Below are 24,021 nucleotides of genomic sequence, written 5' to 3'. Positions count from 1 at the left end.
TCTTCGTCTGACCAAACATGTTAATTTTATTGGACGAAAAGAATATAATTTTATCTTATAAAATATTATAACAAAATATTATTTAAATAAAAATACAAATTAATATCTCGTTTCAAATTACCACCTAACAAACCCTCAACGTACCTGTAGGACATTTTAAAAATTTATTAAAAAGTATGTTTAATTAAGATCCTATATCTATTTAATAGTAGTGACAACACAAGTAATAATCCCTCCCTTGTTTGTTTTTGGGATTTAGATTTTGAATTTAAATTTGAATAACAAAATTTTAAATTGAAATAAGAATATGATGTGATATAAATAGATATTAATGTGATGTTTTAAATATAAATTTATTTTTTAGAATAATATCAAAAATAAAAAATAAATATTTGATTTGATATTTAAAAAAAATGATAAATAGTAAAAAAGTTGAAAAAATCTCCCAAAAGAACACTCTTTACAATATTAATAAAGTAATTAAGACGTGTATTAGTGAAAATAATTATAATTTAGTAAATATAATTATAGATTAATGTTAATATTATTAATTAAAATAAAAAATTTAAGAAGTGTATTAGTGAAAATAATTATAATTTAGTAAATATAATTATAGATTAATGTTAATATTACTTAATTAAAATAAAAAATTTATAAATTATGAATTTTAAAATGCTATTAAAGTGTATAATTATATTTTCAAAAAATAAAATGCCAAATTATGTAGGACAACCGAGAATAAAGAGATTGACACAAATTAAGTAGGAACGAGGGAGTATAAAAATATTAATATACTCTCCCTGCTCCACATAAAATGTCTTTTTTTTTTTCCATTTTCGTTCGTCCTACGTAATCTATCAATGTCTTTTTTAGAAAATAACTATAGAATTTAATCACATTTGAAATTTTATAATTTATAATTTATAATTTTTTTTAATTTTAATTAAATTATTTAATTATCTTAATTTTAATTTATAAGTATTTGCTTTATATAACAATTATTTCTACTAATACACTTTTTAATTATTTATTAATTATATTTTTCCTTAAGATCATGTATCTACAGTAAATAATTGTTCCCCGACACCTAATGTGACTTTCTTTATCGGGCCGAGTTTGTAGGATATTAGGTTCGGTCGAGATTTACTCAATGCACACTTTCGAATAATAATTGCGGATTTCCACGTCATTAAAAAAATAATAATAATTGTTATGAAAAGAAGATATTACACTTGTTCAACTCATGCTAAATGTGTGGGTTCTTATAACCTCATAGTATTTTTTTTCCACATATTTATATCTTATTTATTGAATATATTGATTTTGTTTATTTAATATTTTGTTTGAGGGTTTTTTTTTTTTTTTTTTTTTATATATGAGCTATAAGGTATTGTATGAATAATATAAAAATAATATTTTATATTAAATATTGTTTTTTCGTAAAATGATAAAATATAATCTTAATAATTGTATTAAAAATAAAATGATTGAAAGAACAAATTTATTATTTTCTCTCTAACATATGAGATCAAAATATTGTTTAATTAGAAAATTAAACTTTACACTCAACACAAAATTCAAAGTAAACTTAGTTATATATTCAAATCGTTATTCAAAAAATAAAAATAAAAATAAAAAGCCAAACAAACAGCACCTATATGTTCAATAATTCAGAAATTATTTGTTTGCTTCTTTTCGTTTTACAAAATGATAGTGTCTCATTTTTATTTCAAATTTAAATCAACATCCTTTAATCAGTACTTGATATTCCATTAGAGGGGAGGAATTATAATATATTAATACTTTTTTCTATTCCCATAAAATATCATATATAAAATTTATAATTGAATATCAGATTTAATATATAATTTTCTGTAAAAATTATTTATAATTTAAGTTTAAAGGATTTCAGAAATAATTATATGTGTATATATATAGTCATACTCATTATTACATCCCAGGGTTGCGAGTATGCATATTAATTTAAAGTTTTTTATTTAAATAATATTTTATAAAAAACAAACTAAGATATTTTTATTAAAAATAGTATAAAATAAAACATAGAACAAATTATTACCATCTTTACTACATTAACCTTTAAAACTTGAATTATTATTACTATTATTATTATTATTATTATTATTATTATTATTATTATTATTATTAATTTAGTTTACAGAAATTATAGAGCTTTGCCATCCTAGTGGGCTGGCTATGGCTGGGCGGTCAAACGCACGTCGGTTAGCAGCACCCGAATTCTCACCAACGGAATTCGGCCACGTGTCGTCGACTAAACCTAAAACCACAATCTCGCTCCTAGAACCGTACACTCGATCATTTCATCGTCGTCGACACTCGGTCCCTTTCCCTCTTATATTAATTACTATGGCTGCTGCCTGCCACCATTGCTTTGCCAATCGCCTGCCATCACACCCCTCCCCGACATGGAAGAAAAACCTTAAATTCCTCGTACAGATTTAACCCTCCTCTGTAAGAAAGGCGATCCATCAGGCCAGCTGAGGGCTTTCATTTGCTTTTGCTTTTCTTTTCTGGGGGCAAAAAATGGAAAGGTACGAAATTCTCAAGGACATCGGCTCTGGTAATTTTGGAGTTGCCAAGCTTGTCAAGGACAAATCCAGCGGGGAACTCTACGCCGTCAAGTATATTGAGAGGGGCAAGAAGGTAATTTCCTCTCTTCTCGTCGTCGTAATTTAGTAGGGTTTCTCGATCCATTCACCTCTCCTCTGCTATGCTCTGTCTGATTTCTGGAAATTAATTTGGGCTGTGGGTGTTGTAGATTGATGAACATGTGCAGAGGGAGATTATGAATCACAGGTCCTTGAGACATCCTAATATCATCAGGTTCAAGGAGGTAATTGATTTTTGTTTTGTTTTGTTTTTTTTTTTTCTTACCTGGTTTTGGATGATTGTTTGATTCTGCTGCTGATGATGACCAGCCATGGGTTAAACTTTCGACTTTTTTTTTTTAATACTTGCTTTTGTTTAATTTTATTATATATATGTAGAGACAGAGGAGTTCTTACACGTATAGATTGGGAAATGAGAAGGTTTTAGCTAGTTTGTGCTTGGAGGAAGACAATCTGAAAAATTGGACAAATTTGTTTATTGGAAAATGGCCGAATCTGTCTGTATGTATGCATATGTATATGATGATTCCTTTCCTGTGTTCTTGTGCAGGTTTTACTTACGCCGACTCACCTAGCCATTGTCATGGAGTATGCAGCCGGAGGCGAGCTGTTCGAACGCATATGCAATGCAGGGAGGTTCAGTGAAGACGAGGTATCTTGTAGCAACATCCCCGTGCGCGCCAAAATACACACACACATATACATATATATATATATGCATTGGTATTTTTGAGTGATCCTTTTCTAACTGCAGACTGTTGGATTCGAATGTTTTCATTTGTCTTAGGCGAGGTTTTACTTTCAGCAGCTGATATCCGGAGTCAGCTACTGCCATTCCATGGTAACAAACTTTGTTCGCTGATATAGGCACCTCTCTCTCTAGACTCTCTTTCTCTCTATATGTGTGTGTGTGTAGATTCTGATGATTTTCTTGTCTTAATGCGCGCAGCAAATTTGCCATAGAGATTTAAAGCTCGAAAACACATTGTTAGATGACAGCTCTGCGCCTCGTCTTAAAATCTGCGACTTTGGTTATTCCAAGGTTTCTATATATATATATACATACATACATACATACATACATACATATATCCATAACTAGCCTGCATCTGCTTCCTCTTGAAAAGGCAAGAGTAGGCAAGTTTTGTTCTTGTATCGAACACTCGCATGTCTGTTTTTTCAGTCATCAGTGTTGCATTCTCAACCGAAATCAACTGTTGGAACCCCTGCCTATATTGCGCCAGAGGTCTTATCGAGAAAAGAGTACGACGGCAAGGTCGTAATTAATAAGCTCTGCCCCTTGATGAATTCACCTATAATGATCTCGCCGTTTAAAAGTCTTTGCTTTTGGTCCTACAGATTGCAGATGTTTGGTCTTGCGGGGTTACCTTGTACGTGATGCTCGTTGGCGCATACCCATTCGAAGATCCCAGCGATCCCAGGAATTTCAAGAAAACCATCAATGTGAGAGACTCACCCATTCCGACAATCTCACAAAACATTTCTTGCCTTTTCGCACATAACACGATCGTATACTCCTTGCAGAGAATACTCAGCGTTCACTACTCGATCCCCGACTACGTCCGTGTCTCCAAGGACTGCAAGCATCTCCTGTCCCGAATTTTTGTCTCCAACCCCGAAAAGGTACGGCTGCGTTGTTGTTTTCTTTGCACGAATGAATTCCCTTACACGAAACTTCACCGACCACAGAGAATAAGCATCCCGGAAATAAAAAAGCACCCGTGGTTCCTCAAGAACCTCCCGCCAGAGCTGGCAGAGTTGGGGGATGCACCGAAGCCGGAGGTGAGGGACGATCATCATTATCCTTCCCAGCAGAGTCTCGAGGAGGCGTTCGGGATTATTCAGGAGGCGAGGGAGCCGGGAGTTGGGGTCCCGAAATCCAGTGGGTTCCTCATCAACGGGAGCATGGATTTCGACGATGATCTCGACACCGACGACTGCGATGATTTGGATGACATCGAGACCAGCGGGGATTTTGTTTGTGCAATGTGATGATGATGATGATGGTGGTGAAGGTGATCGATGCATACCACTTACTTACTATATAAGGGCTGTCTTGTTTTAATTTGTGTCAGAACCTCAGATTGGAGCGATGATATTGATTTCAATGTTCGTTCGTTTGTTGTTGTTGTTGCATGGGTCGGGTCAGGGTCAAAGAGACGGGTGGGGTGTTGTAGTAGTAGTAGTAGTAATGGCCTTTAAATTTGCTTGTTGAGGGATCGCTCGTCCGCTCTTGCAAGTGTGGTTCGGAAAAAAGGATGATCATGTTTTGTTTGTATTCACTATCGTACCAAAATACAATTTCATTTTATGTTTTATTACCATACAAATCTTCAAAATACTATACTATATATATATATAATTCATGGTCTTCTCCTCAAGTGATCTTGATAAATTCAGCATTAACATTTACCGCTTTAGATTGAATTTATATGAATTTTTTTAAAAAATTTTTTTTTCCCAAAAATCTCGTATTAATGGTATTCATATGAGACGTGCGAGATCTTGTTATAATACTTTAATATGAAACGTGAATTTACGCTAACAATATACGTCAAATAAATAATAATAAAATAAAAATAATAATGTCAAGTCTTAGTACTTAAATTCAACTTAAAGAAAGGAAATGATATTTTTTATGGAAATTACATTTTACTCTTGTATAACGTGTCCAAAAGTAGACATGTTTGATGCCTAAGCCATGCCTGTTCGGAGGCTTAGATCAGTAGTCCTTGTACGCAATAATACTCCCTCACTTCTATACATCAAACATATGCCATCAATTCAACGTACAAAACAACAGGCTCGCACACATGGGACGAACTATGGCCGAAAATTTGGGGCCGAACCGTCAATCCGCAATAATATTCCCTCACTTCAAGTCACAAACGCCCTCGTACGACGCTACTTGAGTGCACCGACATAACTTCTTGCACCTTCGGTTTGCCTTCAAGCGTAAGTTCGTCAACCCTTTCCTAAATATCTACATTTTTGTCCCCACCCAATATCAGTGAAAATTTCCCTAGCTAACCCACGTGTAGCCTATTATGCCACTAATCTCCATACACTGTTCGGAATTCTTCTTGTTGTTGCATGCACGTTTTTGCACTATGATCGTCCTTAACGTGATTCTTTCCTCATGAACAAAGTTTGCCCATGCTAGTGGAACCGCAACATCGAGCATACTTCTTCTCTCAAGAAGCACTTTTCACATGAAATGTCTAGCAGCATGCTCTCCTGCAGAGCATAACTCAATCATAAGCTTTGATCATCATCACCTTTATAGTTCGATCTGGTACCATGTAATGTGCCCGGACGCTGACATGCTCAGCGCCTGATCCGTGCTAGTTGAGAGACTTAAGCCAGCGGTCTCAAGCTTAATTATACTAGAATTATACAAATACGTACTTACAATAAGATATATGTTATAAATTTATAAATATATATATATAATTTTAATATTTTTATATAATACTTTTAATATTTTATTTTTAATTTATAAATATATTTTATACTATAAATTTATTAAATATATATATATGAATAAAGATTATTATTATTATTATTTTCTATAGGAATCTATAGATTCGAAATCTAATAAAATTCAATAAAAATCCTGTGCGAGTACATTATAATCCATCCGTCCGTTACAACCAGAAAGAAAGCAGGAAGGGAATTACCTCCTGCTCCCTCCAAACACCCACGGCCACACCAGAGCAGAGCGCGGCTCCCCCGCCCGCCCTCACCCCATCCCTATCCTATCCCTATCCCTATCCTAATCCTAATCCCAATCCATGGCCTCTTCCGCCGTTTTCCTCTTCCCAATCCCGCCCCCGCCCACTCCCTCCAATTCGCCGCCATCTCTCTTATGTTCTGTGCCACCTCTCGTCACTATCTTCAACAAGACCCACACCACCAGAACCGCCAGCTGCAGACCTCTCTTAGTCTCCGCCTCCGCCTCCGCCTCATCTCATTCGCTTCAGGCTCTGATATTTGACTGCGACGGTGTTATATTGGAGTCCGAGCATCTCCACCGCCAAGCTTATAATGATGCTTTTCAACATTTCAGTGTTCGCTGCCCCTCCTCGTCTTCCCCACTTCCACTCAACTGGAGTCCCGAATTTTACGACGAGCTGCAGAATTTCATTGGCGGCGGAAAGCCCAAAATGCGATGGTTAGTTTGTTCCGTGGTTGGTTTCTATTACTGTTGGAATTTGCAGCAGGATTTTACTGCACTGGAGTTTTAATTAGTATCTATCGTCTTGATGGAGCTCTGGTTTTCATGTTTTCAACCCTTTTTTGCCTTTTGTTTTGTTTTGTTTATTCCTGGCGTTTTGATTGGATAGGTATTTTAAGGAGAATGGGTGGCCTACTTCCACTGTTTTTAATACGCCTCCGGAGAAAGATGAAGACAGAGCCAAATTGATTGACATTCTTCAGGCATCAATCAACCAACCAATCTTTGAATCTCCTGCTTTGTACTATCCACTTCACTTGTGATTCTCTTAACATAAAAATGAACTATCATGGCCTTTTAACTTATCCCAAATCTTTTCCTGTTATTTATGCCCAAAGATTTCTAATTTTCCTTTGTTTCCATATAGTTTTTTCAATTATAACTTTTAAAATACAATTTATAAAGATATCTTGCTATTATTTCCAATGTGGAATGCATTTGCAGTGAATTTGAATTTTGAATAGTAAAATTTTGAATTAAAATAGTTATTTGATATAAATAAATATGGATGCAAATGTTCGTAAAAACAATTTTAGTCTAAAATTAATAAAAAAGAGAACTTTTAAAATTATACTACCTAAAATGTGCGTTCAAGGAAAAAAAAAAAGAAAAAAACTAGTGAAGTGTATGTTTCAGAGAGAAATTAAAAAATTATGTTCCTTTGTTTGATACAAAGCCATGAGTTACTAAAACATTTAGCATGCAGAATTTGTGAATTCTATTGTAATAATATTTTCTGGTTTAATCAGTGATTAGCCCCCTCCTGCTGACATAGCTGTTGATATTATTGTTTGGGGGTTTGGGTTTTGAGTTGGAATTTGAATAATAAAAATGTTAAATGTGATATAAATATGTGTTGAAGTGATGTTTTGAATATAAAAAATAAAAATTAGATGTTTGATTTGATGTTTTTGAGAAAAAAAAAAATTTGATGAATAATAGATTCATAGGAACATCCCATACACTAATACACCCCTTACATCGTTAGAGTGGTGTGGAGATGTATACTTTGTTCACCTCATTGTCACGAAAAAAGTAAAAGGTAACTATTATATGTATTAGCTTTGAGAACTGATAGCAAAAAATGATTGCAGGTGAAACCAAGCTCAGTTCTAGCAAAAACACTATTTTCCCTTAAGCATACTTCTAGCAATGTGAAATTCAGATAATCAATCCGACAGAGAAACAAATAGTTCGTTAACTTAAATGTCTTTGTTATGCCATCAGCCTTTGTCACGTGTTTTTTGGCCTAAATTTATAAGGATCAGGCATGTTTTTTTAAATTACTAAGCAATAAAGATTGACTCTTTCTGCAGGACTGGAAGACGGAGAGATACAAAAAAATTCTCAAATCTGGAACTGTAAGTGAATGGCGTTAGTTATTCTTAGTTTTGGAGTTTAAGAATTTTGATGCAAGTTAGTTTCCCTTTTTAAGACATCATCAAACATGCTTTGCCTGTTTGATGAGCAGGTTGAACCTAGACCTGGAGTTCTTAGATTGATGGATGAGGCAAAAGATTCGGTAAAATGTTCCATAGTTTTATGAACACAAACTTGGTTCTTTCAATGTCCTGAAATTTCTTTAACATGTCTCATCCAGCAATTATAACATCCATATGGTTTCAATATTGGTAACATTTGAATCTTCAATTTCAGCCCCAATTACAAAGTAAGGTCTAAAAAGTAGTATTAATTTTCTCTTTATTTAGGGAAAACTGCTAGCAGTTTGCTCCGCTGCAACCAAAAGTTCCGTTATCCTGTGCTTGGAAAACCTCATTGGAATGGTGAGATTCTCATTTTACTGATGGTCTTGTTTGTCCTTGAACGTTTTGGTTACATCCTTGTCGGCTTACTGCTAGTTGGACCCCAGGTCATGGTTATGGTCATGGTCCGATACTATTGATTCTTAGATGTTTGTGGTCATAATCTTGGATACAAATACGTAATCAATGCTCGAAGCCAAGTAGCAACACGAACACTCTTTAGATGGCCATAAAATTGTGACAAAAAATTTACAGCATTAGGCATATCAACCTCCCTTGCTGGAGATCAATACATCATGTTAAAAAGTGAATATGAACTCAATATGAGTTACGGTTATCTGCACTAAGGTGAAACTGTTTCTCTTTAAAGAAAGACCAGTAACTAATATGTGTTCAATTTTACATTATGGCTTATGCCCCTTTCCAATTATGATGCTAGCATTCTTATCTTGTTTGCAGGAGCGTTTCCAAAATCTTGATTGCTTCCTAGCAGGTAAATTCGAGAAACTGAGGTTCGCGTTATAAATCTGTGGCCTTCTTACTGACGTTTTTATTTATGTGCTATGTAATGATCAAGAAATGAAAAGATATAAAACTGTTTGTGATACCAGAGAGACTCGGCGGCGCCGAGCAGACCGGCCGCCGGTGGTGTACTCACAGCAAGCTCGGATCCTCTCATTTTGGACTCATACTGGCTCTTTAGTATTTTGTTTCTCATTCCTTTTGGTTGGTCCTGTGGGCTAGTCCGAGTCCTTTAAATATTACTATTAGGGTTTTTTAGGTCATCCTTTGGACATGGGAGAAAAGACAACCTAATGTTACCGTAGGAATTACTCTTAAGTGTTTGGTTAATCATTCCTTTGGATAATGGTATCGACTTTTCACTCCATATCAGTATGAATAGGAAATTGAAAATAGAGGCTGAACCATGAAAACCATTATTATGAGAATCAGGTAAAATGGTTACTGGCTACTACCACCTACTGGAGCTACACAAATCAAGTTTATTTCCGTTGGACTGTGATTAACTGCCAGTGATTTGGAATGCTACAAACTGAACTGATTTGGAATCAGAGAGGAACGCCTGCGGTGATATGAAAGATGACACAATTTTCATTCATCCAAGGCTGTGATTACTCCAATGTTTTACAAACTGAATCAGACCAATGTTCCATCTTGTTAAACTCACTGTGCAATTCATCAGACTCGTGAGTTATAATAAATCCACGTTTGTAGGAGATGATGTTAAGGAGAAGAAGCCAGATCCCATGATATACTTGACTGCTGCCACGGTATAAACTTGGTACCTATTTCACTTCATCTGGTAATTTACGTTCCACTCCTTAACTGCACGGTAGATTTATAATTTCGTGCTTTACAGAAATTGGGGGTATCAGGAAAAGATTGTTTGGTTATAGAAGATAGCGTGATTGGACTGCAGGTCTGTCTGTCCTATGAAGTAACTATTCAAATACTTTATGCTGAATCATCAGTAATATATTGAGTTTCAGTTTGAACACTTAATTGGTTGGTACAAGTTTGTTTACAAACTATCTTTTCAGAATCTTTGAGATGAATTACCACTGATCTCGCCTTGGCCCCTTTGTTGCAGGCTGCAACTGGAGCTGGGATGCCCTGTGTGATATCGTATACAGCATCCACTGCCAACCAGGTATGTCTAAGATTGGTTTATAGGTTTAGAAAAGTCACACTAATCTGCATGGAATTGACTTTCAGTGTGTATTCTACCACAGGATTTTACAGACGCAGTCGCAATCTATCCAGACTTGAGCAATGTCCGGTAAGGCAAACTATCTGGCTGGCATTCGGACTACTGCAATTCAATTTCGTGCGACTTTTTACTCCTCTTGGTTTCAGATTGGCAGACCTGGAAGCACTGCTGAAAAGTTTGGAAGCAGCAAAATAATTGTACATTGTCGAAAGCCTGTAGAGATGGTTGCGTTTTCATTAACCAACTCTTCTCACATGTGATGTGCTGTATTTAGATCGCCATTGCTGGTAAATTGAACAACGGTAGATACGATTCTTTCTCAAGATGTGTGTATGTACTGTTGTTGATATTGTTGATTATTTGTATTTAAGAGGCTATAACAATATCATCATCATCATCATCATCATCTACTTGAGATTTCCTTTTACAGATAAATTAATTTATGTAGCAACATTATAATATTACATACATCCATTAACAAACTAAGAAAAAACACAGCCAAATAAGTAATGAAGGGTAATATTCCCAGACCAAATAACTCACAAATAGTTCATCACCCTATTACTCCCTCCATATGCCATCTTCCAATCACCTACTTACCACTCGATGAGTGAATCTGTAGGTCGACTATACGTTGCGCACCTCAGTAGGTGGGTACATAGGTGTTCACATGATATACAACTTTGTGGTTACTTTCTTTTGGTAGTTATGCTAGGTAAAAACAATCTGTAGCCTTGAGATGACGGGCAAGTTGGGTGACCGTAGCTTGCACAGCATTGGAGTGGGCAGATACTGAGTCAGGAAGTTCTGGTATGCAAATTGGCAAATATTGGTTGTCTTTTTCCCTTGAACCAAACAGAGTGAAAACAGCACGGCAGAAAATAAATCTGCAAAGGGTAAAAAATCCATCAGCTTGGTGATGATAGCAAAGTGGTTGGGAGAAAAAACATGTTCAGTTTCTTGAAGCAGGTTCTATACTCAAGAAAAGAGAGTAGATTTTACAAAGATTCTATATAGAGCTCACTGTATACAGTGACTTAGATGAGATAATAGCTCATAAAAGAGTATGTACCTGAGAATAAGCCGTCGGAGAAAAGGATCACATAGAAGCTGAGCCCAAACCAGATCAAGCTCAGTTGAGGTACATAAGATTTCTTCCCATTTCGAGAAGGCAGTGGAGAGAATGCTTTCCACCTCATTGTACATGTCCTGAGACAAACGAATTAATAAACATGGTTAAATACTACAGGAGTAAGCTTATGGATAGTTGGATTTCTTAATAGTTCACTAACCAAGTCAACGTTGCTCATGTTACAATCAACCAATTGGCAGAAAGCATGCGAGGGAGCCGTCAAGAAGTACGTGAACTGACTTCCATATTGCGACAAATCAATACCACTTGGATTCTTGAACAATGGACTCATAGGAGAAAGAAATAAAGCCGCTGGTTCCCCCCTTTCTGCTCCATGCAGAACCTGAATAGCAGCAATTGGCCTATCAGTGTGATTGGCAAGAGATTTCCATTCAAAGATGCATGGGATGAAATCAACAATAAAAAGGCGGGTTCTTTAGAATTAGTGCAAAATGCAGTAGTGTAAAATGGATAGCTGTTGTGTTATAAATTCCTGTCAGACAACAATAACACAGAGACAAAAAGCAACTGAAAAAATCTTGACATAAAATTATATTAGAATTTCACAGGCCAAGCCGTTACCCATGTTTTGTAAACCAGTGAAAACCAAAAAGAAAATTACTTACAAAACACCACATGGCATAATTACTTCCAATTCAGCTTAGAAAGAAGACAGGAGAATAAATAGGAAAGATCCACCATATGCCAATAGTGTTTTTTGTGCGTGAACACTGTGCTGTGCTTGACAAACCAGTTCTATAGACCTTGCACCAATTTACACAGGAACAATAGACTCAGTATTGAGAATGAATGATGGTTCAATATTGCAAACATGGCTCTCTTTCAATTTAGAGAAATATGAGAGCTAAAGTCAACAAAATACTGATGATAGTGGAGCTGTAAATATCTGCTGCAGGGTGTACAGTAGGATGTGCAAAAATAAGTTACCCAACAAAGTTTAACAAACCTGCCTTGAATGTATGACTACTATCACTATCTATTATCAGGAAAAGCGGCCTTCTGGTGAAAGGAATTATATCACCGGGAAAGAGGATGTTTGACCCTGCCACATAAATAATAGAGCTTAAGCCAAGGTCAGAAGAAAAGGCCAAATAAATCTGTTGCAAGTATATTAATACACCCATACATACACGTGCATCATAAACCATATTACAGAGTAATGTATACAGTAAGATTCTTACCTCCACTTCTGCTTGGACCTAAAATCAAATAATTCTCAAAATATTGACTAGATTCTCTCTTGGAAACATGATTTTCGCAAAAGCCATTCCTCTGAACATAATGGTTATTAGCAGGTTCACTGAGCATACTGTATTTTCTTGACGTTGCAGAGACATCCATTGGTGAAGCACCACCATGACCCAAATTCCCTGCATATACAACATGATGATTAACCCATCCAACTACGAGAATCAAGCAATTAAGGGTGAAAAGAAACCTGAGCTGGACAAGTATATCAGCATAACACTATCAGGAGGAAGTTCCTCACAGACTGTTGCAATCACCTGTCGATACATAAGCAACCCAAAGTAAGGCAGTTGTTAGAACTTTATACAATGCATGAACAAATAGTGGCATTTAAACTCTCTATATGACCTAATCTCTGCATGATGCAAACACAAAAATGGTATAATTATAAAGTATAGATTCTGGCACTGACAGCTATCAGTTGGGTCACAGATGGACGATACAAGATTGCTTTCTTTGGATTTGGAGGCAAATTTGGATCTGTATCTGCCATCAAATTCATATCTATTAATCCTGAAGTGACAGAATAATCAGCAGTTGTATTTACACCATTCTCCTTTGATTCAATACGACGTGTTTGATAGAAAGCTCCACTAGGTTCCCATTCCAAACATTGCAGCATTCTGAGTGCATCTAAAGTGATTTCTGCAAACTTGACCTGAAATATCATATAGAACATTGCTCTGTGTTATTGACTTCAATTGGAAAAACTTAGAAGTCAGAACACAACTATAACAAATAAAAAAAATATATATATATATTACCTCATTTCTGTGATAGCTAGTCAACACCGCATCTCTAAACTTCAGAAGTCTCTTAGCATGAAATCGAGCTACGTATGAGAGTGAGGCTGGATATGAATCAAAAATGGTTGTATATCTCAACGGTCTAGCATTCAGAACAATTGAATCAGCTTTTGCAAACCGCACGATTTCTTGCATCACTAGCTTCCATTCTTTGAAGTTGGTATCCTATAGAAGAAGTCTATATCATTGGTTACACAGTTATGCAACAAAAAGGATACATTTACAGCTTTATTGCTGTCCATGTAAATAAAGAAAATATGCCAAAATTTTAAACTAGGGCAGACAGTGAGGAATTCAATTGAAACTATTGTTTTAGGGTATCAGGATTGAACCAAGTGCTCAAAAAACATCAAACTGAAAGATTGACTCACGTCACACCTCTGATATAAGCCAAAAACTTAGATATCAGACCAACATCCAAGAGCTATTATTATACTAATAATCAGTAAGTTCGCTCAAGTCTTTTCTTTCAATATTCATGACACTCATTTACATTTACATTTACATATACACGCTACATATATAAATTATTCCAGTTCATGAGAACATTGTCTGCAAATTAAAGTACAGTTACATATTAGCCAAAATGGTAATGCTGCACAAGAACAAAATAAATGCAACAACTAGAAAAGTTCAAACTCAGAATGATATTCCGAAAGCTGCACATATAACGGTCAACTGTTTCAAACTTATAATTGATGGAAGATGTAAAAACTATTAAACAGACAGATGCAAGGCTAATATCCTAAAGCCAACGCAAGTTTGATATATCCGTAAATAATAGGCACTTCCATTACCTATCACTTTTAAGTAAACTAAACCAGTTTTCAACATATAGAATAATGTATTCAGGTGTAGACTACAATCAGGTGTTTCGTAATCCAGTTCAGAATACCTCAAGTATCAAATTCTTTGACTTTTTGGCTGGATAAAGATATGGTATAGGTTTTCATATGTATATTTTAAATTATTTTGTTGGGCGATGGGAGTCTAGGCAATTTCTTATGCACTGGAGGGGGATTATCAACATCAAGCACCTGCTTAAAGGTCAGTCAATCACCCTAAGTCGCATGGCATTATGTCTACATATATTTACCAGCCACCAACAAAATCTCAAATGAAGTACTGATATTTTCAACTGCTTGTGCATAGATAGAAGATAGTACAGCTAATAGAAACAAATCAAATATATCAATCTAGAAACAATGCTTTGCATTAAATATATGAACTTAAAAGGAGGAGATTAATTTAACAGCTTTTGGGTCTCTTTCAAGTTTCTCCCAAGCATAAATGACTGAATAATTAATTGGCCAATCATCTCTATAGTCACAGACTAAAGTATTTCTACTTGATTCATTTCCCTTATCTGTACCATCTTGATCTTGTTTGTATATACAATTTTTGTTGGCACCTACCAGTGCTGGGGCTTTATAGATTAGCAGAACAATCAAATGCTGCCATCATTATCATTTCATTTTTGGGTCTCATGAAGAGCCCTCACTTGCAACATTCAACTAACTTTCCATGTCCTCAACTCTACCTAAATAATGATTCCATACCCAAAAGGCAGTATGAATGATGGGTGGGGTGGAAACAATCAATACCAAACTTGAGAAAGATAATTGATGATAGCCACAACCAATACTGCAAGTACACAAACTCAAGTTGATAATCATCAATCTGCCTATATATTTTGGGAAAAAGATGAAAGTTTTAACAATCAACAAAATCTAATAATGGTAAAAGAATCTCACAAGCTAAAGATGAACCCAAAGCTAGCATCTATTGTTGAAAAACGAAAAGAAAATTTACAAACCAAATCACCGAAATTGAAGAGAGAAAGAATAACAATTGATTACCCGAAAATTGTCTTTGCTGTCGTCGATTAGCTCTTTAAACCTTTCGACGAGCAATTTCACCATTTCTACGCGATTCAGAATCAACGAAACCATCAAAAACCTGGCGTAAAACCGTAGCTCCTTAAACCTAATCCCTCGATCCTTAGCGGAGCCGTCGAAATACTTCCGATGGAAAATCGCCTCGTAGAATATGTAGGCCTCGAGAAGAAACCTAGCCTCGCTGGTCCTCAGATACTGGTTGTAATAAAGCTGACCTATTCTAGAAGCGATCTCTCCGATTTCCCATCGCTGGAGCCCCGAATCCACCAGTTTAGCTCGATTCTCCTGCTGATATTTCCATAGTCGCATGTAAGCCTTGAAAACCTTATGAAAGAAGTGCCCATACTGCGGCCCGCTCCCACCGTACGGATGAAGCGGCGCGTCGCGCACGCGCGAGAATTTCCGCTCCGCTGCCTCCACCAGCGTGCGGAAAGTTTTCGGTACGACTTCCTCCTTCGACATCCAAAACTAACTGCGAGAGACTTGGAAACCACTTCAATTCACTAGATTTTACCCACCATGTTCCATCTAGCTAGGCTGGACGCTCGTTGGTCAAAACAGACAAAAGTATTTAGAGATCAACAAGAAGTAGTCGTGTGGAAATTCAGGAGATTTTTAATCCAGGGGAGGGAGAACGTGGAGAGTGAGCTGGAAATAGGTGTGCGTGTGTCAGGCAGGTGGTCAAAGCTTGCTTCAACTTCGTTGGCTTTTGCTGTTGTTATTCGGCGGCTGTTGATTCTCGACTTCTGAAGTGATTTTTTGGAAGGACCGGCGGCGGCAGGCCGTCGGCGTTGGTGCAATTGGGATTAGGAAGGGAGTAGACTAGAAGAGGGAGATGGGAACGGAATGGGACTGACAGACTGATTTGCAAAAAATGGCATTTAAGGCGATTGTTGATTGTTGGGTCGTTGTTCTTCGTTGGCTTGGCTTGGCTGTGCTGCCCCACTTTTTAGAACCGGCGGTTCGACTTCATATCCAATCGACATCAAATGAAAATCGAATCGATTTTTCCACTGCGGTTCCAACATTCATCAAACTGTAGGATCATCTCCAACGATGATTTCCTCCACTCTTGCATGATGGATGGATAAAAATTCACTTCAATCCATCCCTATTTATGCAGGCTCGACAGTAATCACCTCTCTTGCGAGAGGGTGTATGTTATTATTATTATTATTATTATTAACTCATACAAAATTAATATTTAATATAAAATTTTATTTTTTTTTAATTGCTAATCCCTGTTGTATTGTGCTGTGCTGATCATTTTCCAACCATTTGTATATGACACAAGTTATTTTTCCGTATTTTAATCATAACAACAAAGAATCATATTCATAATAAACATTGTATGCATCATATACTTTTGTGAACTTTTGCATTCTAATTGTATGGATCATCTGTTTGTTTAATTCTAAAATATTTTATTACAAATAGAAAATGTTTATCAAATTTGGTGCCGTATAATAAAATATGAAATATTTTTTTATACACACATGCTAAATTGAACATAATGCTAATTTATTTTAATTAACAGTAATTTATATACTCCTATTTTATTTCAAAATATAATTTCTAATACATTTTGACTTAATTCTTAACACACAAATTTTATAAATTACAAAATAAAAATTTATTTTAATTTCATTACAAAGACATAGGGTGTACTTATTCTAAATTATATAGAATTTTGTGATTTAAAAAATTTAGGTGTATTTAATTTAAAGTTTCAAAAATCTTTTAAAATTTGAAGATATTATATCTAAAATTTTAAAAGTCTTTTAAAATTCAAATGTATTTAATCTAAAATTTAAAAAAAAAATTAAAATAACTAGACATTCAATTATATATAGATTTTAAAAATCTATAAATTTTAATGAAAATTTATAAAATATATCATACAAAGATTTCGATGAATTTTTAAAATTATTATTATTATTATTATCATTATCATTGTTATTGTTAATAAATAATAAATAATATAATAACATTTATTAATATTATTATTATTTTCAATAAAAATGCTAGTTTAAAAGTAAATTAATAATTTATAAATATTCATTTTGTATTTTTAAAATTTAAAACTAATAAAAAATTGTATTAAAAATTAAAATTTGCTATTGCATTTATATTTTTTTTTTTGTTTATTTCAAATATTTATATATATACATATATTATACATATACAGATTTTGAAAAATAAATAAAATGAATGAGGTAGAGGTGGGTGGAGCAAGGCCCTTCCCTTAACAGACCCTAAACCCTTAATTGTGATCGCATCAAATAAGGTTAGAACTAGGGAAAAATAATTCTACACTACTATTGATCATATTCATCATTGATATCATGAATGTGCAAATTCTATTTGTTACCAGAAATTGAAAGTGTGTAATGACAAAACAGATGAAAGAAAGAAAGGATGAAATATGATCAGGGTGTTTAGCAAACAATATTTTTAAATAGTTTTTAATTATTTGACTAGTAAATTAGTTAAAACTGATGTTTAATAAATCATCGTCTTAAAACTAATTTATTAAACCAAAAATTAATTTATAAATGATTGTATATTCCATCATTTCAGATTAGTTTTTTTTATTTTTATTTTTTATTTTTTATTTGCTTTAAAAATAATTCAATTCCTTCACACATGCTCATATATATTTTATAGTACACTGTTTATTAATGTTAAAATATATATATTTTTTCTAATAATTTATAAATTTATTTTTATAAATTTAAAATGATTAAATTATTATTATTTTTATATATCAATTATTTTATTTGTAAAGCTTTTTTTAATTTGTTAAAACAAAAGAGAAATAAAAAAAATTATTAATAATTATTTAAAATTATAAGTTTAATGAAAAAATAAATTAATTTAAAATAATTTAATAAAAATATATACATGAATTATCTGTTTTTATATTTATATTATTTTTAATAAAAAATACTAATATATTTTAATAAGATTATATTAATTCTTTTGTAAAATATTTAAAAAGTAACAAAAATAAATATATTAATAATTTTTAATAAGTATTAATAAAATTCTAAAAATTTCTATAGCAACAGAAGTGGACTAGACATTTTAAAAATTAAATATAAAATATTTTTAATTGTTATTTTATATATAAATAACTAGTGTCGAACAATTATTTTGTCAAATGTTTTAGCATAAACAACTAATATATTTAGCTACTCAAATTAATTAATTGAAACAGATAACAACTAAAAACTAACAATACCAAGGGTGTGTTTATTTTGTGTTTTGGTTGGAATATTTTTATTTTTGTAATAAGTATAAAAAAATATGTGAATAATATAAAAATAATAAGTGTCCTTAGTATATTAAATTATTTTAAAAAATATGTTAGATTTATTTTGAATGAACGAACACACCCGAAATATTCCTATTATATAAATTCTTATTGATTAAATTACACTTATACCTCCAAATAATATAAATCACTAAAAGTCCGTTTAGATTGACTTACAACAATTTTTTATAAAAAATTGCTCGGATGTAATAGAATTTAAATTGCTTTTAACTCTTAAAATAAAGTATAAAATAGACTATTTTAATATAATTGTATATATATATTTTAAAAATTATTAATTAAAGTATTAACAATATACTATATTTTTAAAATTTTAGTTATTTATATTTTAAAGTTTTAATTTAAAGATAACCTATAAATAAAAAATAAAATTAAAATTTAATATTTCCTCTGTCTTATATCTATACGAAATTTTATAAATATTAATATTGAACTTGGATTTAGTATAAATAAAAATAAAAAAAATTAAACTACCCTTATTATCAATATAAATATAATGTTAATACATTGGATATTTGTAAAATTAGTTAAACTTATGACACAGAAAAATAAATAAATTGGAAAGGACGAAGGAAGTATTATTTGTATTACGAAACTTATTTTAAAATTTCATAAATTATATTTAATAATTTTAATATAATTAAAAAAATTTATATATTCTTATTTAAATTTGATATTTTATTTATAATTTTAAATTTTTAATTAATGTATAAATCAATAATAATAATTAATTTATATGTTATATTAATAATATTAATATAACATATAAATTAATTATTATTATTATTATTATTACTAAAATAAAACAATATAAACACCGATGTAAATAAATATTTTTTTTAAATAAAAACCAAAAATTTCAATAAAAGTGGTGGTTCAGTAGCCGATCTCATTCTATTTCATAAAATAGTTGAAAATATTATTTTATATAAAATATAAAAAGTTATATAAAAAATAAAAAAATAATAAATATATATATTAAATTTTTTGGAAAAATATTTTTAAAAAATAAAATAAAAAAACAGATGTTGATATTAGTATTAATCTATAATCATACTTGAGGAAGCATGGTGGGTTAGCCCAAATTAGAAGGGCGGCCCAAAATGATTTGAGAAAGCTGCTATAAATTCCCACCGCCACTCGACGCCCCACTCCGTTTTGTAATTTGTGTTTGTCATCGAAAACAAATCCCTCGTTGCCAAATCGGAATCAAAATCGAGATCAAATGGCATCCCCACGCGAGGAAAGTGTGTATATGGCGAAGCTTGCCGAACAGGCGGAGCGCTACGAGGAGATGGTCGAGTTCATGGAGAAAGTTGTCGGCGCCATCGACGGTGACGAACTCTCCGCCGAGGAGCGGAACCTCCTCTCCGTCGCCTACAAAAACGTCATCGGTGCTCGACGCGCTTCCTGGAGGATTATATCCTCCATCGAACAGAAGGAGGAGAGCCGAGGCAATGACAGCCACGTGTCGGCTATCAAAAGCTACAGATCCACGATCGAGTCTGAGCTGTCCTCCATTTGCGACGGCATACTCAAGCTCCTTGATACCAAGCTCATTGGATCCGCGGGTACTGGTGATTCCAAGGTCTTTTACTTGAAGATGAAGGGCGATTATCATCGCTACTTGGCAGAATTTAAGACTGGAGCTGAGCGCAAAGAAGCTGCCGAGAACACGTTGTCGGCTTACAAGTCCGCTCAGGTTAGATTTAGACTTTCGCTTTTATTTGTTACCTTTTACTTTCTGGACATTAATTTATTTTTTACGTTGAGTGATCTATCTGATGAATATTGTGCGAGGGGTTATTCCATAGATCTGCGTAATTTTGCTAAAGAGCATATGTTTAATTTTTGCTGTTGCTTTGGTTTGGATTAGTTTTGTTTCGGGCGCATTAGTTGTTTCACCTCATCTGTATATTTACTCCATTTTGGCACCTGTGATTTGCACCCATCGCTTATTTGAGTGCTGAAGATGCATAAATATTATTAGTTGGAAGCTGCTACTTGATGTCATTATAGAAAGTGTTTCTATTCCTAGTGATTCTATAAACCAATTATGTATATTTCAACAAGAGAGCTAATAGATTTTGTTGAAGTTAACTGTTAGTATATGCCACCAATGCAATAATTTGGGAGTTGAAATATTGAATCATACAAATACAATTACTCCGGTAGTGGTCTGTAAATTCTTACGTTCTTAGCTATGCAGGGGCGGACCGAGGTGGGGGCAAGGGTGGGCTGCATCCCCCTTTCCCACCCCATTTTTTTTTTACTTATTTAAGTTTATATATTTTTTTATTTAAATGTATGTAATATAGAGAAAGTGGATAAATAAAAAAATACTAAAAAATTGTATATCTTGTCTGAATAAAAAGGAATACAAAAAAAAAAAAAGTTATAATACAATGTATAACTATTATTATTGTTGTAGTTCGGTAATTGTATTCATTTTCTTCAAAATATAATAATCAGAATGATAATTTTTTCGGATAACAAATAAATGTTTATAAATACAATATATTATTTTATAAATTTCAAAATTAGCCCCCCCTCGAATATAATCCTAGGTCCGCCACTGGCTATATGTATGCATGTGTGTATATATTATTATTATTATTATTTGGTGCATGCAGGACATTGCCAATGCTGAGCTTGCTCCCACACATCCAATCCGGCTTGGACTGGCACTCAACTTCTCAGTCTTTTACTATGAGATTCTGAACTCTCCTGATCGAGCTTGTAATCTTGCCAAACAGGTGTGCTTGCAATGTCTAGCCTCCTGCTTCTAAGTTACTTTCTGTTTTACTACTAGAAAATCTTTTCAGAAGTTCGAAATCACAGGTAGAGCCGTGGCAAAATGAGATTCGGTTTGTTTTATTTGGCTGGAAAGAAAATTACTAGTCTGTGCTATAATATCTAATTGCTTTTGTGAAAGGCTTTTGACGAGGCAATTGCTGAATTGGACACTTTGGGGGAGGAATCATACAAGGATAGCACTTTGATCATGCAACTTCTCCGTGACAATCTTACATTGTGGACTTCAGACATGCAGGCAAGTTTTTCAATTCTTGCTAGTTATGTGATTTTCTTGCTGAATCCCACATCAAATTAATTGATCATTGTTTTCTTTTGTATTTTGCTTATAGGATGATGCTTCTGAAGAAATCAAGGAAGCTCCGAAGCCTGATAACGAGCAGTAGATTTCATTTTTACATTTTGAGTGTTGTGATATTGCCTCAATAGTAATCTGCAATCTAGCAGAGGGGGATAAAAGGACGGAAAAAAAATACAAGAGAAAAAACAAGAAAGATGGTCATAAGAAGTATTTAGCTTTGATAATCGACTTCTTTTTTTGTGGAGGCCTTTGTCCCACTGGCTTTCATGGTTTTTCATCCTTCATTTCTCAGTAAGCATACTGATGATGTCTGCTAAAATTTGCTTATGAATCATTGTTTTCTCTCTCTTGAAGAAATCTTTCTTAAGTAAATATTCTTTGAGATTTACCTATTTTCTTTGGTAGACAGAAGGTTCCACTGCAGGTAAAAATTCATATATTTCTGAATTACTAGTGATGTGGTTTAATTTCCATTGCCATGATGGACAGGACAGGCTAGGGTATGCTGAAATTGTTAGGGTAAGCTGATGGGCAAGTTGGCTAGTTGGTTTCCATAAAGTGGGTGTAAGGTATGTATGGCTGTGCTCTTTTTCTGCTTAATAAATGTAACCCCTTCCATTCCTTTTTTGCAAGCTTTACAGCTGTGTTGTCTGTGGCCGTGGGGACACACTCTTGTTGTCTTTTGACCACATAATTTGAAACTACAGTCAAGTATTTGAAATATGCAACTATGGGGAATAATATTTTATAACTCACTTTATTTGTTCACTATTTCTTTGTTTGTCAACTAATTATACTTTATTTAAATTTTCAACGGGAAATTAGACATAAAAGGTGGGACTGAGGGAGTATGCTTTTGTTAAGCAAAATAATATGTGATATATTTTACTTTAAAAATAATTAATTAAATTAATAATTTTTGTAAATATATTTAATAAAATTAAAAATATTTTATAATTAAATATTTATTAATGTTTAGCTATAAATAATATAAAATGAATTATTTTTTAATTATACGATAATAATACTTATTATTATTTAATTATTTTTTAATTACATATAATCATATTATATATTCTTAATTTATTTATTTAGGAAAATATCTAATATTTTATGAAATTTATTACTGTTAAATTTAATATGTAATGTGATTTTGCAAATAAATATATATTAATTATATTGTTACTAAAATATTTGAAATGAACCATATTTAAGTTTACTTAATTTATTTGTCAACTAATGTATACTTTATTGTGAAGATACAGGGTTGGTTTGTTTAGCGTTTTGATTTGAAGAAATATTTATTTTTATTTTTTTATGTGAGGTATAGGAAATTGTGTTGTTAATATAAAAAATAATATTTTATGTACTTCTGTGAAAGGATAAAATATATATTGAAAATCGTGTTGGAAAAAAATGTTGAGCAAACAAACCCTTATATTATATTAATTGTTGAAATCTTGTATGATGCATATTTGACCAATATTGAACCTTTTTAAGTAAGAGTTTGTAATGGTTAAATACAGTGCTTTATGAAGTTTCATTTCTTTTCCTTTACTGTGTGTGTTTCTGATCATATTTTTGTAAGAGGAAGATTGAACCCATGACCTAATGCTGGCAAGACAAGAACTAAATCATTAGTCTATACTTTTATTTTTTATATAATTTTTTTTGTTAATATATTTATAAAATTATTTTTTGAAATTATATGTAATTGACAAATTGGGCTGGGTTAGGCACAGCCCGGTTCATGCTTGTGCTGGGCCAGACACGGCTCCAATTTTTTTGGGTCTATTTTTTTAAGTCCAAGCATGTTTTTTTTGTGTTGGGTTCGGATAGAATTTTTGGGCCATGCCTATTTTTTCCGGCTCTACTTTATATTGACTTTGATTGCAGTGCATAAGATGTTCACTATATGGAGCAATAACAGTGTAGACTGTAATCATGTCACTCTATTTTATTTTTTATTTTTAAAATTATACGTTAGTTCATTTCATGACGATAAGAGGTGTTAAATGACTCTTAACACTTGTGCATGATTATGTTAATCATTTAATGTAATG

General features: G+C 33.0%; 4 protein-coding genes across 12 annotated transcripts; 3 read left to right on the top strand and 1 right to left on the bottom strand.

Moving 5' to 3' along the window:
• The first annotated feature begins 2,342 nt into the window (after nucleotides 1-2,342).
• On the top strand, nucleotides 2,343-4,990 carry LOC127258333 (serine/threonine-protein kinase SAPK1). Its single transcript, XM_051285130.1, has 9 exons — nucleotides 2,343-2,682; nucleotides 2,798-2,872; nucleotides 3,199-3,300; nucleotides 3,436-3,489; nucleotides 3,598-3,690; nucleotides 3,832-3,924; nucleotides 4,008-4,112; nucleotides 4,194-4,292; nucleotides 4,359-4,990. The coding sequence occupies exons 1-9, from the start codon at nucleotides 2,563-2,565 to the stop codon at nucleotides 4,659-4,661; spliced, it is 1,044 nt and encodes a 347-aa protein (XP_051141087.1). The 5' UTR covers nucleotides 2,343-2,562; the 3' UTR covers nucleotides 4,662-4,990.
• Nucleotides 4,991-6,323: 1,333 nt separating this feature from the next.
• On the top strand, nucleotides 6,324-10,801 carry LOC127258639 (haloacid dehalogenase-like hydrolase domain-containing protein At4g39970). Of its 8 annotated transcripts, none has more exons than XM_051285575.1 (11): nucleotides 6,326-6,843; nucleotides 7,016-7,109; nucleotides 8,223-8,267; nucleotides 8,378-8,428; nucleotides 8,616-8,690; nucleotides 9,129-9,162; nucleotides 9,906-9,961; nucleotides 10,051-10,128; nucleotides 10,282-10,341; nucleotides 10,424-10,470; nucleotides 10,548-10,801. In XM_051285575.1, exons 1-11 carry the CDS (start codon nucleotides 6,464-6,466, stop codon nucleotides 10,594-10,596), a joined length of 969 nt encoding a protein of 322 aa, XP_051141532.1. In that variant the 5' UTR covers nucleotides 6,326-6,463; the 3' UTR covers nucleotides 10,597-10,801. The 8 variants fall into 8 exon arrangements, 7 of the variants coding, with proteins under 7 accessions (XP_051141536.1, XP_051141534.1, XP_051141537.1 ...); XM_051285576.1 differs by having other exon boundaries at nucleotides 6,328-6,843; nucleotides 10,051-10,110; XR_007840336.1 differs by lacking the exon at nucleotides 10,548-10,801 and having other exon boundaries at nucleotides 6,325-6,843; nucleotides 10,051-10,196; nucleotides 10,424-10,476.
• On the bottom strand, nucleotides 10,796-16,378 carry LOC127258638 (uncharacterized). 2 transcript variants are annotated; one of them, XM_051285574.1, is made up of 9 exons: nucleotides 15,468-16,374; nucleotides 13,567-13,773; nucleotides 13,215-13,460; nucleotides 12,993-13,059; nucleotides 12,736-12,924; nucleotides 12,505-12,596; nucleotides 11,694-11,876; nucleotides 11,474-11,610; nucleotides 10,796-11,288 (listed from the first exon to the last, which is right to left on the bottom strand). In XM_051285574.1, the coding sequence occupies exons 1-9, from the start codon at nucleotides 15,966-15,968 to the stop codon at nucleotides 11,108-11,110; spliced, it is 1,803 nt and encodes a 600-aa protein (XP_051141531.1). In that variant the 5' UTR covers nucleotides 15,969-16,374; the 3' UTR covers nucleotides 10,796-11,107. The 2 variants fall into 2 exon arrangements, 1 of the variants encoding a protein (XP_051141531.1); XR_007840335.1 differs by lacking the exon at nucleotides 10,796-11,288 and having other exon boundaries at nucleotides 12,501-12,596; nucleotides 15,468-16,378.
• Nucleotides 16,379-19,996: 3,618 nt separating this feature from the next.
• LOC127258359 (14-3-3-like protein 16R) lies at nucleotides 19,997-22,307 on the top strand. The gene is made up of 4 exons (XM_051285166.1): nucleotides 19,997-20,545; nucleotides 21,477-21,599; nucleotides 21,779-21,895; nucleotides 21,990-22,307. Exons 1-4 carry the CDS (start codon nucleotides 20,069-20,071, stop codon nucleotides 22,041-22,043), a joined length of 771 nt encoding a protein of 256 aa, XP_051141123.1. The 5' UTR covers nucleotides 19,997-20,068; the 3' UTR covers nucleotides 22,044-22,307.
• The last annotated feature ends 1,714 nt before the right edge of the window (nucleotides 22,308-24,021 follow it).

Source organism: Andrographis paniculata, unplaced genomic scaffold (genome assembly GCF_009805555.1).
Source record: "Andrographis paniculata isolate CXL003 unplaced genomic scaffold, ASM980555v1 Contig59END, whole genome shotgun sequence".
In the NCBI taxonomy this organism is placed as follows: Eukaryota; Viridiplantae; Streptophyta; class Magnoliopsida; order Lamiales; family Acanthaceae; genus Andrographis; species Andrographis paniculata.
The sequence above is the reverse complement of the archived record's forward strand: the minus strand, read 5'-3'. Positions and strand labels throughout refer to the sequence as shown.